General features: G+C 43.6%; 1 protein-coding gene across 1 annotated transcript in view; it reads right to left on the minus strand.

Annotated features, from left to right (window-relative positions):
* Hibadh (3-hydroxyisobutyrate dehydrogenase) overlaps positions 1-1,633 on the minus strand; it is a 105,598-nt gene extending 103,965 nt beyond the window's left edge. Inside the window, exon 1 of the mRNA XM_075955075.1 lies at positions 1,407-1,633. Coding sequence (XP_075811190.1) covers positions 1,407-1,494 — 88 coding nt within the window. The 5' untranslated portion in view covers positions 1,495-1,633. The remainder of the gene's footprint in view (positions 1-1,406) is intronic.
* Positions 1,634-15,601: the final 13,968 nt, after the last annotated feature.

Below are 15,601 nucleotides of genomic sequence, written 5' to 3' on the forward strand. Positions count from 1 at the left end.
ACCTTTGGGCCCAGCACCCCAAGTACAATATGGTTTGCTAAAACAGTGTAACCAGCCTTGAGAAATAGGTCCTTCCAGCTGTCAGAGCACAGCATTATAGTCTTTGGCCTCAGATTCTCCTATCATGAGTTATAAGAACGTGCATAACTCTTAAAACATACATGAAGAGCTTGTAAATAAACTACTGAACAGCAACACATAGTCCCGGGCTGATCTGAAAGACGAGTGCATTCCTGTAAAAACTGATGCTCCCTTTAGTACTCTGGGAAAGTGATGCTTAAGAAACTGTATCCAAAATCACGTGTTTGCATCTTGCTACCATGATTCCTTTTCTGTCTGTCATCCAAGTCACCTGTTATCTATCACACAATCTTCCAAAGCAGGAAGGAAATTCACAGGTTTTCCTGAAGGGAAAGGCTGGCGACAGCTCAGAAACCAATTCCCAGCCTATTTCTTGCACAAAAATAGCAGGCATCCTGCATCCAGAGCCCCTGGCATGCTAGGCAAACACAAGGGGGCTATTGATTTGTCCATCCATAAACGTTTACATTTAAAAAATCTTTCCGTGTCCCCCACAATTCAACCAATTCTTAATTAAAGAGGTGTCTTGGCGTCCTAGAAAATCCAAGAACTGGGAAGAACCAAGGGCTACTTCCTAGACCTTGTTGGAGATGTTCGAATTTACTTATTCAAGGGTCTCGGGAGTTCCTCGTGTGAAAAACGAAATGACTGAATGAGTTCTCGGGCATTCATGTGGCTCTAAACACGTCCTCTTCCTAAACTTTTCCTAAACAGTTTCCACAACTTCCATCAAAGCGTAGTCAGTCAGATAGGTTCTGGCTACAATTTTGAGGACTTTCAAAGAGTTGTGGTTAATAATTTGACAAAAGTCCACCACTTTCAGGCAGCACATAATGGAGTGAGCCCGGTTTGCTGGTCAAGGGTGACAAACTTTGCCAGATGCTAGGATGCCGCCATGCTACGGATAAGGGTGATTAAACACAACTCGGGCCTTGAAGTTGCAGGTAGCGCCCGCTTAGGGTGAAGCCGGGAAGCTGGAAGGCTAGGGGTCGCCGAGGTGGATGAGGCGGGGTCACCCCTGGAGCTGAGCCCTCCAAATGTTCTAGGAGCCCCAACTCCAAAGCGCATGCCCCAGACCCAAACACTCCTCCCCTTCAAGAACCCAAGCTGTTCCTGCGTCCCGCCGAGGACACTGAACAATCTGGAGTCCGGCAAAGGGCAGCAAGGGAAGACTGACCCCTCAGGAGGCAGTTGCAGAGGGGCCCCGGGCCTTGAAGACCGCCACAATTGTCGCTTTTAACCTCAAACCAACCGCAGCCCTTGGAGCTACAAGCCCTCTTCCGATGACCCGAGGAAAACGCGCAGAAGGGGCGCTAGGTCCTTACCCGCTGCAAGGCTGGCCGCGGGCCGCCGCCGGCCGCTCCAGTACCACAGACGGGAGGCTGCTCCTCGGAGCCCCAAGGAGGCTGCCATGCTGCCCCCGCCCCGCCTCCGAGCCGTGACCTCGGCCGCCTCACACACGGCCTGTGGACTGAGTGTGCGCAGCCGGACTAGCCGGCTCCAAGCAGAGGACAACTCGCGCACGCGCCCTTGCTGCTCTGGGTGGGCTCCGCCCAACGAGGGGCGGAGCACGATGTCGAGAGGCGTGGCCGGAGAGGCGAAACGGACCAATCAGGACACCCAGATCCTCAGACGCCCTGCCTTGTGGCCCGCTGCAGCAAAGTTTACCACCTTCGGGGTAGAACACTTGTTTACCCCAAACCGAGGGGTGTGTAGGAGGCGGTGGCTGTCACTACCGCCTCCTCGGAGCACCTGCCCTGGGGAACTGCCTCTTCCTAGGGCTGGTAACTGTTTTTCTTCCTAGAATGCAGCTATTTCAGTATTTAAAGAAAGAGCAGAAATTCCATGTTTCCTAGTATAGGGACTCAGTTTTAGCTTTAGTAATAAATACATGGATGTCCCAGTGTTAGCATATATATTTTTACTTTCTGTTGAAAAACAATAGAATCTACCATGTGTAATTACTGAAATCCATGTGATATAGGACTGAACGGTTTTTCCAATAATATTGGAAAAATAGTAAGAAAGTAATTGAATAACGTTGTTCTCTTTGAAGAGTAGACTTTCTAGGAATTTGCTGAGTTCCAAACTTTGTTTGTTTATTTGATTGATTGATTAATTGATTAATTGTTTCGAGACAGGATTGCTCTTTGTAACAGTCCTGACTGTCCTGGAACTCTTTGTTTTGTAGACCAGACTGACCTCGAACTCAGTTCCTCCTGCCTTTGCCTCCCAAGCGCTGGAATTAAAGGTGTGTGTCACCATCGCCCAGCTAAAGACACATGTCTTTAATGATTGAAAATTCTACAACCTGCATACATTTTGAAACCAGAATCTAATGGTATGTTAAAATCCATCAGGGAATATTTAAGTGTATCATACAAACAGATGCATTGCTGCTTTGTCCTTATTTGAACGGTTGGTATACATACCTGAATTTCTGTTTGTTGGGGATAATTGCAACACTTTCTGTTTCCACTGAAGGATTTTCATCTTCGGTACCCCCAAAACAAGACTTCAAAGAAAAGTAAATCAGGAGGAAAGAATGAGGTTTGGGGGCCATAGCCATCCCTGGATGTCCACCTCCCACCCTCCAAGTCTGTTTGTTTTTATCTTGTTTAATTCATTTCCCTTGTATTGTATTCATCCAACCTAAAAAGCAGAATCAAGGGGTTGAGTTTGACCTTCAAAAAGCAAAACCAAAAACCTCTTCCTAGTTATCTGTGGAGTTGGTTGATAAAGAGGAAGTAAGGTTTTGCCATTGTGTTAATGCTCCCAGGAAGCCACACTTAGTGCAAAGACCCATTTGTAAATAGTAGGAAAATAATTCCCCTCATTGGTTGTCTTTCTCAACAGTCCTCTGTCCTGCCATAATAGAAAAGAACAAAGACAGAGGTAAAGGAAAAGTTAAAAAAAAAAAGTTCTAGCTATTAGACAATCTCTCCGATTTGGTGCTTCCATCCTAATAGAACTAATTGGTTTCTGGAGCATTTCATGTCTCTCTATTAGGTTTTAACTGGAATGGATTTTCTGCAACCAATAAATGTGTCCCTCCAGGTTTCTATACTTAACTGCTGAAGAGCAGTCTGCTTTCCAACTGTGTCGACCCCCACAGCAGAGCTGTTTACGACACAGGACAATACATCAATTCATCTCTGCGACTCCTTGAGTTAATATCCCGGTCCTCTTGAGATTTTACACCCAATCAGATTGCTTTTGTCATTTTTATTGTGGGCTACTGTTTTTGTTTCTCTGGGTTGTTTATGGGGCTCCTTTCTTGAAAATGAGTTATTTCTTTGCAAAAGCCTGACTCCTGTGAACACCATCCTCCTGAGGGTGGAAAGGAAAGGAGCCTGTGGGTGAGCAAGCAGAGTTCTACTCGTTTGGTTTGATTTTGTTTAGACTTTGGAACCCATACTATTGCAAGTTTGATTCTTTTTGTTTCAATGCCACAAAGGAGGAAGTCATAATGTTCAGCTTATTCCCACTTGGTGTGGATTGTTGTCTCCTCCCAGAAGTCCTGCATTGCTTCAAGGACTGTCAAAGAAGGGTTTCATAAGTGTGACTTTGTTACCAATCCCCACTATCTATTAAGCAGTTACTGCCTGGGGTTAGCTTTGTGGATGGGGCCTAGGATTTAAGACTGGCCTGCAACTTGCTATATAAACTAGAATGGCCTCAAATTCCTGGGGATTCACCTGCCTCTACCCCCTGAGCGCTGGGATTCAAGATATGCATCACCACACCCAGCCCATTCTGGACTCTTTAAGAACGTGATCTATCCCTGATTGAGAGCTGGAAAAATGGGATTGTGGGGAACACAGGAAGCCCTCCTTAGGTCTCAAAGGGACAAAGACTCACTGGGGTGTCAACATATCAAAGCGAACTCTGACCACCTATTTCTCCAGCATCTGTCAGCACCTGTTAGAGTCATCCTAGTTCGCATCCTCCCCCCCCCCCCACTGGGCTGCCCTTTCCCCAGCTGTTCTTCCCTATATAAACCAATCATTTTGGGTAATCTTTTACCTCTTTGGTCTCCTGGCTCTCCCCTCTCCCTTTCTCCTCTCTTTAAGATGGTACACTATTGCAGGAATTTTGATCACACTGTGACACTCCAGAGACTGTTCAATAAAGTTTACCTTGAATCAGGGGGTGGAGCCAGTGACTAGCTAACCAGAATTGGCCATAGAGAAGCCAGCAATTTGAATAGAGAAGATGCACAGGAAGAAAAGGGCGGGGCCTTGAATTTAGTGCTTCCTTTTGGTTTTGGAACAAGTGAAGAGACCCATCTCTTGCTGGGTCTCTAGCCAAAAAGCAAGGTCAGTGGGTTGTGTCTCAGCTTCCGAGATGGTTTTCACCCCCACATCTGATTTATGAATCTTTGTTGGTAAATGGAACGGTAGAGACTTAGTCTAAACCTTCAGATCTGCCAAGGCTGCAGGACCAGAAGGCCCTCAGCGCAGAGGCCTGAGTGACCAGTGGGGCATTGACTGCAGGGCTGTGGGGTTGCAGAGGATAATAGAAATATCAGTAGATTCATGTGCAGCCACTAAGCTGACAGAAAAACACTGGTGTCCTTAGTTACCTCCATGATAACATGACACCATTTCCCTTGCTCTATCACTTGAGTTCCCCAATTCTCTAATTTTTCTTCCTTTCCTCCTTTCCTTTGTTCCTGCAACAGTTTTACTTCTCAACTCTCAAGACTTCCTTGAAAGTGACCGTTTCAAAGTCTTTTGCTTGGGTGACAAATAAGTATCATGAAAATAGTCGAGTTTAGAAGCTGGATCCAGATGTTCATATAGCTCAGTGGTGGAGCCCTTGTTCAGTATGTGTGAGGTTGTGTTGAAAACTCAGCACTGAGCTGGGAGACAAGGAGAAGAAAGGATACTTACAGTCACTTGACCCTTTCAAAAACTTATAAACTTTGCATCAGGTTTGGCTGGTTGAAACCCAAAAGTCCGAAGGATAGCAATTCTTTTTTTTCCATGCATGAATGAAGCCAGGTCTGGAAGTGTAACTCCATAGTACAGTATATATGAATGTGTGCATACATGTAGCATGTGCAAGGACCTGCACTCATTACCACCACCAAAAAAAAAAGAAACTTAAAAAAAATAAAGCTTTTCAGTAGACACATTTCCAGTGTGACAGTTCCAGGTTATTAAACTCCAAGGTCAGCTCTCATTTGTTTCTGGACTGTTCTGGTTTGACTACCTGGCTGCTGCACAAATTCTAATTGGTCCTAATAATAAAAACCCAGAGTCAGATGTTAAGGGGTGAAAGCTGAGCGATCAAAGAAGCAGTACAGCCAGCCACTAGAGGCTGTATGCGCAGGCTAAATCCTTAGACTGCATCCTCAGACTGCATCTGAGCTCCTGGCTCCTCCCACCTTATATTCTTCTGTCTACCCAGCCATATCACTCCTGTCTCCACCTCCCAAATACTGGGTTTAAAGGTATGAGCCACCACCGACTGTATCTGTTTCTCTTTGAGACTGGATCAATCTAGTGTAACCCAGGGTGGCTTTGAACTCACATAGTTCCGTCTGCCTCTGGGAGTAAAGAGTGTGCCACCACTGCCTGGCCTCTCTGGCTAACTGGTGGCAGCTATACACTCTGATCATCAGGCAAGCTTTATTTGCTGGATTACAAACAAAATATCACTCCACCTGGCACAGCTTTCCAGCTTTTCATCTTGTTGGAGTCCCAGGCAAAGGGAAAGATAAAAGAAGTCAAGGAGTCCGTTGACTGTCCTCATCAGCGTGCGAAAACTCCCACACTACACCGGCTCTTTCCACGCTAGAACTTAGTCACTTAGCAACACCTAGCTCTGAAGAAATATTAAAAATATAGTGGAGAGAACTTCTTTTCACTTTTTTTTAAAGAGTAGATCTGGATAGGCATGACCACCAGTCATTCCCATAATCAATTTTAAAAAATGTTTTGCAACACAAAACATTGATAAGATAATCAAACTATAGCTCAAATAGAAAGCTTATCTGAGTTCATATTATTGTGTTTATTTAAGAGGATTAAAATTTTTATAGCAGAAATTCGTGTTTAACAGGTATATATACACACACACATATCTCCTGCTCTGTCATCAAAGGGAGCCTAGCAATGAGGATTAAGTGTTGACTAGTTCCATTTTCCAATCTTTGACGATGGTGGTTAACAGTTACCTACCCTTGTAAATACGAATTGCAAAGGTTTTTGAATGAAATTGGTCATCATATATTACAGTTCGAACATGAAATATCCCCCACAGGTGCATGTTTTGAACATCTGTTCCCCAGCTGGAGGTTGTATTTTGAGGCACTGGAGAGTCTTTAAGAGGCTGGTCTCCCTGGTGGGTGGAGGCTTAATTTGTATTATCATTCTTTGTGTTCCTTGTAAATACCCATTACTTTGACAATGGCACAGTGTATCTAAGACATGGGTCCCTTGAAGACTGGCTGGCTATTTTCATTATCTAGAAATGTCACTTTATTGGCTCTGCACTCCTACCCCATGCAGCTCAGAAACCACTTGATGATCTTTGAGAAAGAAAAAGAAAGAAAACTGAGAAAGAGAGAAAAAAATGAGGTCACGAGCAGCTCTCAAGCCACCAGAATTCAATATGCAGCTACTGCTGAGACAAATGTGTGCAGAAGGCCACACCTACACGTGGATATGCACTGTCCTTTTCCTAAGGGTTCTGTCTCTCCATAAATGCCCGCGTTTAAATTTAGGTGAAAATCTCTTTTCAACGAACTCCAAATTACTTTAAAAAGCGCAAGAAACTATAATAACCTGCCAAGTAGAATTAATTAATATATTAGGAAAATTAAATAATGATTTCCACTTGGGGATGTAATCAGCACATTCTGTGTGCTCTAATAAAGCTACTCGGAAAGCCAAGCTATACTCAGAAACCATTTCACTGATCCACCAGGCTTAAGTTCCCTTGCCAGTCCATTCTCTCCCCATACACAGACCCTTACTGGAATTCAAGGGTTGCTTTATAGGCATGGAATTGAAAGAGGGGGAAACAAATCAGATATCCAGCAGATTTGTTCTCCCTTTTGTGATCATGGTAACTGGAAGTGCTCACAATCGATGCCTACATCTCCTGTGTTTCTTTTCAAGCTAGACATGGTGCTGCAACTGGACATACGAGGTCCAGGTGGAGGATAGGGCTTCCTCTTGCCTGGATAATGGGCATCATCAAGGGTTACTTTTGCCTTTACTTATCCCAAGGTATAGACCAGAGAGTTTTGCTTCTTTTTAAGGAGATTTCATCCCTGTTGTTAAAAAAAATATTTCCCTGGATCAATAAACTTTTGGGGAAGGACTGTCTTCATTCCGAGATGCTGTTGCTTCTTTCTTTCTTTTCTTTTTTTTTTTTTTCGTGTGTGGAAAATATCTTTTCCTTTAAGGTTTGATGGTGACTATAGTTTGACCTATCTTTTCATGCCAAATTTTGTCATTTGGAAGATTAACCTGACTTCCCTGGGTCTTGTAACATTTTGAGGTGGTCAAAAAACTAAAAGTTCTAGAAGTACTACTTGATCCTGATAAAGCTGAATAGCAGCAGCTTTTTTTAGAAAAAAAAAATATCAGCATTCTGAAAAGATAGCAACTTCAAACTGTTCACACTGACATTTGAAGGCCTTGGAGCTGTCCTTTCTCTTTTTTCCTTTGTCACCAGCATTTATTAATTGTACAATTAATGGATTTCATTTTGACATTTCACACATGTATATAACACACTCTGATCATCCTTAACCCCCTATATTTATATCCTGCCCCCCTTCCCTCCATTCCCCTTTTTCCAAGCCATCTTTTCTACTTTCAAATATTATGTCTATTGTTTTCTTTTCTCTTTATTATTGTTACATATAAATAAAGCCTGCTAGTCCATTTAGTATCCATATAGTGTTGCTCTTATGTATATTTTTTAAAGGATGATGCGTGGTATCAGTTACCAGTGAGGGGCTAGTCCCTGTGGAAGACTGACTTTCCCTTTTCAGCAGTCATTAACTGCCTTCAGCTCTTCTCAAAAGATTTCTTTTTGTTAGTCATGTAACAAAACTCTTAGAGAACGTTGTATTTTATCTTGTTTACAAATTTTAAGGGCACATTATCCTAGCCCTCAGGTTTTCACACTGTCGTGAGGCTTCATTTGCTGGTAGCTCAACTATCAATGTCTCATAACAACATAGTGATGGTTTGAATGAGAATGGTCCCCATAGGCTTACCAGGAATGATCTTAACCTGCGTCTCTCTGGAGTGGGAAAATCATGGCGACCCTCTGACTCAGCTTCTTTCTCCCAGCCTTCCATTCTGTTTACTCCTCCCACCTATGTTTTAACCTATCAGGGCCAAAGCAGTTTCTTTATTGCTTAACCAATGAAATCAACAGATTGATATATGACACTCCCACATCAGAATGCTTAGATTAGGAGGTGTGGCTTTATTGGCATGGGCATGGTCTTGGCCAGAGAAGATTGGTCACTGGGGGTGGGCTTTGAGATTTCAAAGCTCATGCATGGCCCAGTGTCCTTTCTTTCTGATTGCTGCCTGTAGATCAGAATGTAAAGCACTCAGCTGCTGCTCCAGAGCCTGCCTGCCTGCTTCCTGCCATGATAGCCATGGGCTAATCCTCTGCAACTGTAAGCAACTCCCAATTAAGTGCTGTTTTTTTTATAAGAGTTGCCTTGGTTGTGGTGTCTCCTCACAGAAATAGAACATTAAGGCAAACACCAACAATGTCTCTTATTTCTTGAGCACATTTTTATGGCAGAAACCAGGAACCAAATCAGTTATTTATATGTATTAATTCAGATTATCTTTTAACAACTGTATAAAGTGATCAAAATTATATTTTAAAATGAGACATGTATAGCCTAAGGTGTTATTAACTTATCCAGGATCACATTGCTAGGAACTAGTGCTGGAGCTTGTAATCAAGCATGCTTTGCATGGAGTCTCACACCTAAATCTTAGCATCCATAAAGCTGAGGCAGGAGGATGTAGAGTTAAAAGCTAGCCTTGGCTACATACAGAGGCTCTATCTCAAAAACAAGCAAAGGGGGAGTCAGCAAGATGGCACAGTGGGTAAAAGTGCTTGCTGTACATGTCTGATGTTTTGAGTTTGAACCCTGGAACTCATGGTGAAAGTTGACAATCAACTCCTGAAAGTTGTTCTCTGATCCTCATATGTATACAGTGATCGCAAATAAATTAAAATAACAACAGAAAACACTCCAAAACAATGAACCCAACCTGGCACTGTTATCAGGACCAAGAACTTGGGTCATAGGCCCAAGGGGAGAACATACTTCTTTTATTCTTCTAAAATGAGCATAGTATTAAAATGACTCCTGATACTTACTGCCATACCCATAGATCAGTGTATCTCTCAACCCTCACCAGAGAAGCTTCTTCTTGCAGTAAATGACAATTGGTCAACATGCACACAACAGGAGACCACAGAATGCTCAGGCCTAAATGGGATGTCTGTATCACACCCTTCTCCCAGTGCTCAGAGACCTAAGGGCCTGAAGTGGCAGATAACTGCAAGGAGAGAGTGTTTGCAGACACAGCAGGGCATCTGTACATGGGAACTCGTAGCGATTGAGATCACACGCACAGGAGTTTTGCCTGCTTAAGCCAGACAAAAATCCCAGCATGGAGTGGAAAAGATAGGCATGAAGTGGCACCTGTAGCTGAGGAGCTGTTGGTGTGTGATCACTGCTGGGAGAGGGAGAGTATGTTGTTGCTGTTGTTGTTTAATGATGTCACTCCTTGTGGGTTGACTGTACTCTGGGACAGGCCCCATGCTTGAGAGTATTTGAGCAGCACACATTGGACTCAATGAATTTAAATAAAAGGAGAGAACATGAAGTTGGGTGGATAAGGAGGTGGGTGTGGATCTGGGAGGAGGGGGAGGAAGAGGGTGAATGTGACCAAAATATATTGTATGAAATTCTCAAATAATTAATTGAAATATTATTTTAAACAATTTAGACAAAAAAAGTAAGCCAAAACTAGGTGTTTTATTCTGCCATCCATGTTAATAAGCACTATATAAAGTGGCAGAAGCTACCTTCTTACTGGGATTTGGTCCTTAGTCTTATGTGCTTTAACAGAAGTAGTGACACGTAGCAGGGCTTTGGTTGGTACTCTTAATATTTAGTGCATGAAAAATATTCAGTGCTAACCCCAATCTACCTCACGTACATACAAACAGCATTTTTACTTTTTGTTTGTGAATTCTTTGCCTCTAAACTAACTCCTCACAATACCTTTCTCAAAATAATCCATTTATCAAGTGTATGCGTGTGTGTGTGTGTGTGTGTGTGTGTGTGTGAGTGTGAGAACATGCAGAGGTGTACATGTGTGAACATTTATGTGGAGGCCAGAGGTGGATACTGGATGTCCTTTGCAATAATTCTCTACCTTATGTTTTATGAACAAGTCCCTCACTGAATCTGGAACTCACCAATATGACTAGATAAGCTGGTCCCAGGGATCTTCCTGTCTCTGCCTCCCTAGCATTGGGATTATAGTCATGAGCTGTACATTACTTTATCATGTGGGTTCTTGTAGGTGGAGTTTCTCTGTGTCAATGCAATCATTCCCAAATAACCACACAGAGACTTATTATTAACTACAAATGCTTGACCAATAGCTCTCAGGCTGGTTATTAGCTAACTCTTACATTTTAAATTAACCCATATTTTTTATCTACCCTCTGCCACATGGTGGCACCTTGTTTTTTGGCAAGGAGGGTTTTGAGATAGGGTTTCTTTGTAGCTTTGGGTCCTGTCCTGGAACTTGCACTGTAAACAAGGGTGACCTCAAACTCAAAGAGATCCACCTGTCTGCCTCCTGAGTGCTGGGATTAAAGGTGTGCACCACCACCTGGCCCACATTCTTTTAACATGGCACATTTATCTTGCTTCTCTGCCTCTCCTCACAGACTCTGCCCTTCTTCCTCCCAGGGTCATCTGGCTGGCTTTCTCTGCCTGTACCTCCTGCCTAGCCAGTCAGCTCTTTTATTAAACCAATCAGAAGGTGCCTTGACAAAGACACATCTTCACAGTGTATGAAAAGATGATTCCATAACAGGGTCTAGGGATTAAAGTCAGGTCCTTTGGCTTATGAGACCAGCACTTTACTGAATGAACCATCTCTAGAGTCCCCAAACTAGTATTCTTTCTTATTATATTTATTTTGTGGGGTTTGGGGAGCATGCTCATGGCACAGTGAGTTTGTGGAAGCCAGAGAACAATTTAGGAGAGTCAGTTCTCCCCTTCTACCCTGTGGGTTCTGGAGTCAAACCCAAAATTGTTGGGCTTGGTGACAAGTGCCTTTGCCCGCTGAGTTCTCTGGCCAGTCATAATATGCCTGAAAGAAGAAATTTGACCTATAATAAAGTTTTGGCTCCTTTGTTTATTTGTCAACAAACATTCTGGTTTAGCTTAGGGAAAAACAGACTATAAGGCCAGCCTCCTTTATTTGCTTTTCTGGGATCTGACCTTGGATTTTGTTTAACCAGTGTCTCATTTCCATACTGACTCCTCTAAGCTTCATCTGGTGATCTTCCGCTGATCTCTCTGGAGCAGTGGTTCTCAACCTTCCTAATGCTGTGACCGTTTAATGCAGTTCCTCAGGTTATGGTGACCCCCAACCAGAAAATTATTTTTGTTGCTACTTCATAATTGTGATTGTGCTACTGTTATGAATCATAATGTAAATAAATATCTAACATGCAAGATATCTGATATGTGACTCTGTGAAAGAGTCTTTTGATTCCCCCCAAAGTGGTTGTGACCCACAGGTTGAGAACCACCGCCCTAGAGACTTCCTACATAACCTTTCCTAATGGATCTCTTCTAAGACATGTACATTGTGTGCCATTTTCCACATACCACTGACCCTGGATTTTAGAGTTCTGAGTTCCACATTCTATAATACACAGTGTATCTGTGTTAACTCTTTTTTATTGTTTATTTGTTTTGACACAGAATCTTACTATGGAGTAATTCAAGCTGGCTCCAAACTTCCTAAGTGCTGAGCTTAAGGGCATGTGCCACCAAACCTGTTCCAGCTAAGGGCAATGAAACCAAAAATAATCTACCTTCAAGTCTCCCCCTGGTAGGTTCTGTGTATTATTTCTGAGGGTGTCCAAGACCACTCCCAGTGTTAACTGTTCACTAGGAGGACTCAGAAGCATGCATGCGGCAAGTCTTAGCTATAACTTATTATAGCAAAAGGATGGAAAGCAAAGGTGTGCGTGTCAAAATGCACGAGGTAAACTCCAAAGGAAACCAATTGTCCTCTCACAGTGAAGCCACACAGAACATGATTCTTCCACAAGGAGTCATGGCAACACACATGGACAACTTTTTGCCAGGGGAGCCAGATTCAGCAGCCTGGGTTTTCACTGGGGCCTGGGCATATAGGCTCCTTCTGCCTATTGCCCTCGCCCAGATTCCTAGCAAGAGAACGCATGTTTAGCATAAAACACACTGTTTTCTCAAAGAATTTAGTACAAGTAATCTTTATTTATTTATCTACCTATTTATTTATTAGTTTAAGTGGGTCTTACTTTACAGTTCTGGCTGGCCTGGACCTCCTTATGTAGACCATGCTGGCCTAATACAAGGGTCCTCCTGTGTCTACCTCCCTCCAGAGTCCTGGAATTAAAGGAGAGTACCACCATACATGGTTAGTAAATCATTTTTTATCCATCAACATAGTAAAAGATTTTCCCAAATCCAACTTCTTATATGCCAGCTAAGAATCACACTTGTAAGGGGTCTTTCTAAAGAACAGCAGTTAAGCTGGACGTGGGGTTACACACCTTTACCAGCAAATCTTGGGAGGCAGAGGCAGGAAGATCTCTCTAACTTCAAAGTCAGCCTAGTTTACACTGTGAGATCCAGGGCAGCAGGGGGCTATATAGTGTCCAAAAAAAAAGGCAGTGAAAAGCTAGGAGCTAGGACAATATTCAATGGGTAAGAATACTTATTACAATAAACATAAGGACCTGAGTTTGAATCCCAGCACCTATGTTAAGAAAATGAAGAAAGGAAGGTAAGGAGGAAGGAAGGAAGGAAGGAAGGAAGGAAGGAAGGAAGGAAGGAAGGAAGGAAGGAGGAAGGAAGGAAGGAAGGACATACATGGCTGTGCATGCCTATAACCCTCCCTCCTCCAGGGGAGGGGGAGGCATGCCAATTTCAGGAGTCACTGATCTAGCTAAAATAGCCAGGTTCCAGTTCAATGAGAGACCATGTCTCAATATAGTAATATACTCAATGTTCCCCTCTGCTCTCCACATGCACATGTAGACATTACACACAGAGAGAGAAAACAGTTATAAAGAGAGCAGTCAAGCACGCTGTGTTAATGTTTCTGCTTTTTATTGTTTTTCCCACAGAGATGAAGACAAAGGAGATCTGAAGTCTGGTCGAACAGATGCAGGGCAAATTCTTTGAGAGAAAGCCAAGACTCTGAGACTGGAACTCTAAGCCATAACTGCCACAGCTCAGGGGATGGAAAAGAAAGTAAAACAAAATCAAAACAAAAACTCTATTGTGAAACCCGCTGCGATGCTGGCTGCCAAATAGATGAGATTTAGAATCCCAGATCTGTGGGTGTGTCTGTGAGGGATTATCTAGATTAGGTTACTTGAGAGTGGAATGCTGCCCTGTGTAAGGGTGGCACCTTCCACAGGCTAGGGTATTAGGATGAATAAAAAGAAGAAAGTGAGCTGAACAGAAGCATTCGTCTTCCTGGGCTTCCTGACCACAGATGCAATGTGACCAGTGGCCTCAGGATTTTGTTGCCATGTCTTCCGTACCATAACAGACTGTACCCTCAAACCCAGCCAGCATAACCCTTCTTTCCTTAAATTGCATTTGTCAAGGTCCTTTGTCTTAACAATAAGAACTTACGCATCCACTAAACTGTTTTGGTCAAAGGGGATTGATTTTGTGTTAGCTTCATGTTATTACAATGTAATATCTAAGGCAACCAACTTTGTTTAGAAAAAAAGGTTATAGAGCTCATTGTTTTAAAGGTTCAAGGTCCAAGATCTGGCAGGCACCATTGGTTTGGCCTCTGGTGAGGTTATTAGATAAAACTGATTGAGGATTAACAAGCTGTCACTTAACTGATTGAAGTTGAAGAAGGGAAGGAAGAAGGAAGGGGGAATGAAAAGAGGGAAGAAGGGAGAATGAATGGGATCCTATTTCCATTTTGAAAGCACAACCCAACTACCTAAAGCCCATGCCCTAAGCCTTGCCTCTTAGAGGTTCTGCTCCTTCCCTTCAGCACCACCCTGGAGACCAACCCTTTAAATCATGGGCCTTTAAGGGGATAGTCAACATCCAAACCTTAGTAGACCCTAAATGCTACTGAGTACTAGAAGGAACCCTCCCAAGGGCACAGCTGTATCAAGAAGCTTAAAGGTACAGAGAGAGTCTCTCAAGTATCACCCACAGCTCAGCAGGGTGGCCCTAGGCAGAAAGGCAGAAACTGGTTGCTGTAGAGAGTTTTCTAGAAAGTACTGTAACAGTATCTTGGGCCTCATTTTTCTGCTTTGCCGATTTCCTTGTTTCTATCCAAAGTCTGAAATCTCCACAGTGTCTGACATGGAGCCCGTGGCCCTTTCATGATGCATTTGTGACAGGTGATGACTTCTGCAAGAGCATTGCCACAGCACGTGGTCAGCTGTTCTGGGGGGAGGGGACATCCCCTCTTGGCTTCAAACTGAGTATTCAGTGTCCCTTGTTCTTGGAAAGAAAGATGGCCCATGTCCCTGGAATACTGGGGCTTGGACATCGTGATCTTCTACTGGGGCGGACTTCTCGACCGGTGATGGAAGAACGACCACCACATCAGGATTCCATTCAGATCACGCTTTACTGGAGTGCCCTTGATTGATGGGGAGCAGGAAAGGAGGGGGCAGGAAAACGAGGGACAGGAAGCGGAGGGGCAGGGAGCGAAGGGGAGAGGCAGCAGGAAGCGAAGGGAAGCAGGAAGCGAAGGGAAGGGGGTGGTGCACTTAGGCAGCCGCTTAAATAGGGAATTGGCACACGGGTCGCCCTGTGATTGGCTGCCACCAACAGCTGACACCAGACCACATCGGGATAGGCTCAAGAATCTACATCCACTGCGCATGCTGGAAGCTGGGACGCGCAGCTCTCAAAGCCATAGCCAAATATGGAGTTGTTTGTAACAAACAAGACAGGATGTTAGCGCCATCTTGTAATGGCGATCCTGTCCGGCTCACTACATTCTACACCAATATCCACACACTTCTTCCCAATGTTAGTGAGCTCACCAGAGACTACCTTAGTTACTGTTCAGAAAGAGGGTACACAAAGAGTGTAGAAGGCAAAGGATAGGAAGGATGCTGTGGGCCGTCCTCTGAACACAACACTGGTGCAGGAGAATTGTCTATACTCTGTCAATTATGTTTTAAATACACACTGATTGGCCAGTAGCCAGGCAGGAAGTATAGG

This window comes from Microtus pennsylvanicus, chromosome 21 (genome assembly GCF_037038515.1).
Source record: "Microtus pennsylvanicus isolate mMicPen1 chromosome 21, mMicPen1.hap1, whole genome shotgun sequence".
Taxonomy (NCBI): Eukaryota; Metazoa; Chordata; class Mammalia; order Rodentia; family Cricetidae; genus Microtus; species Microtus pennsylvanicus.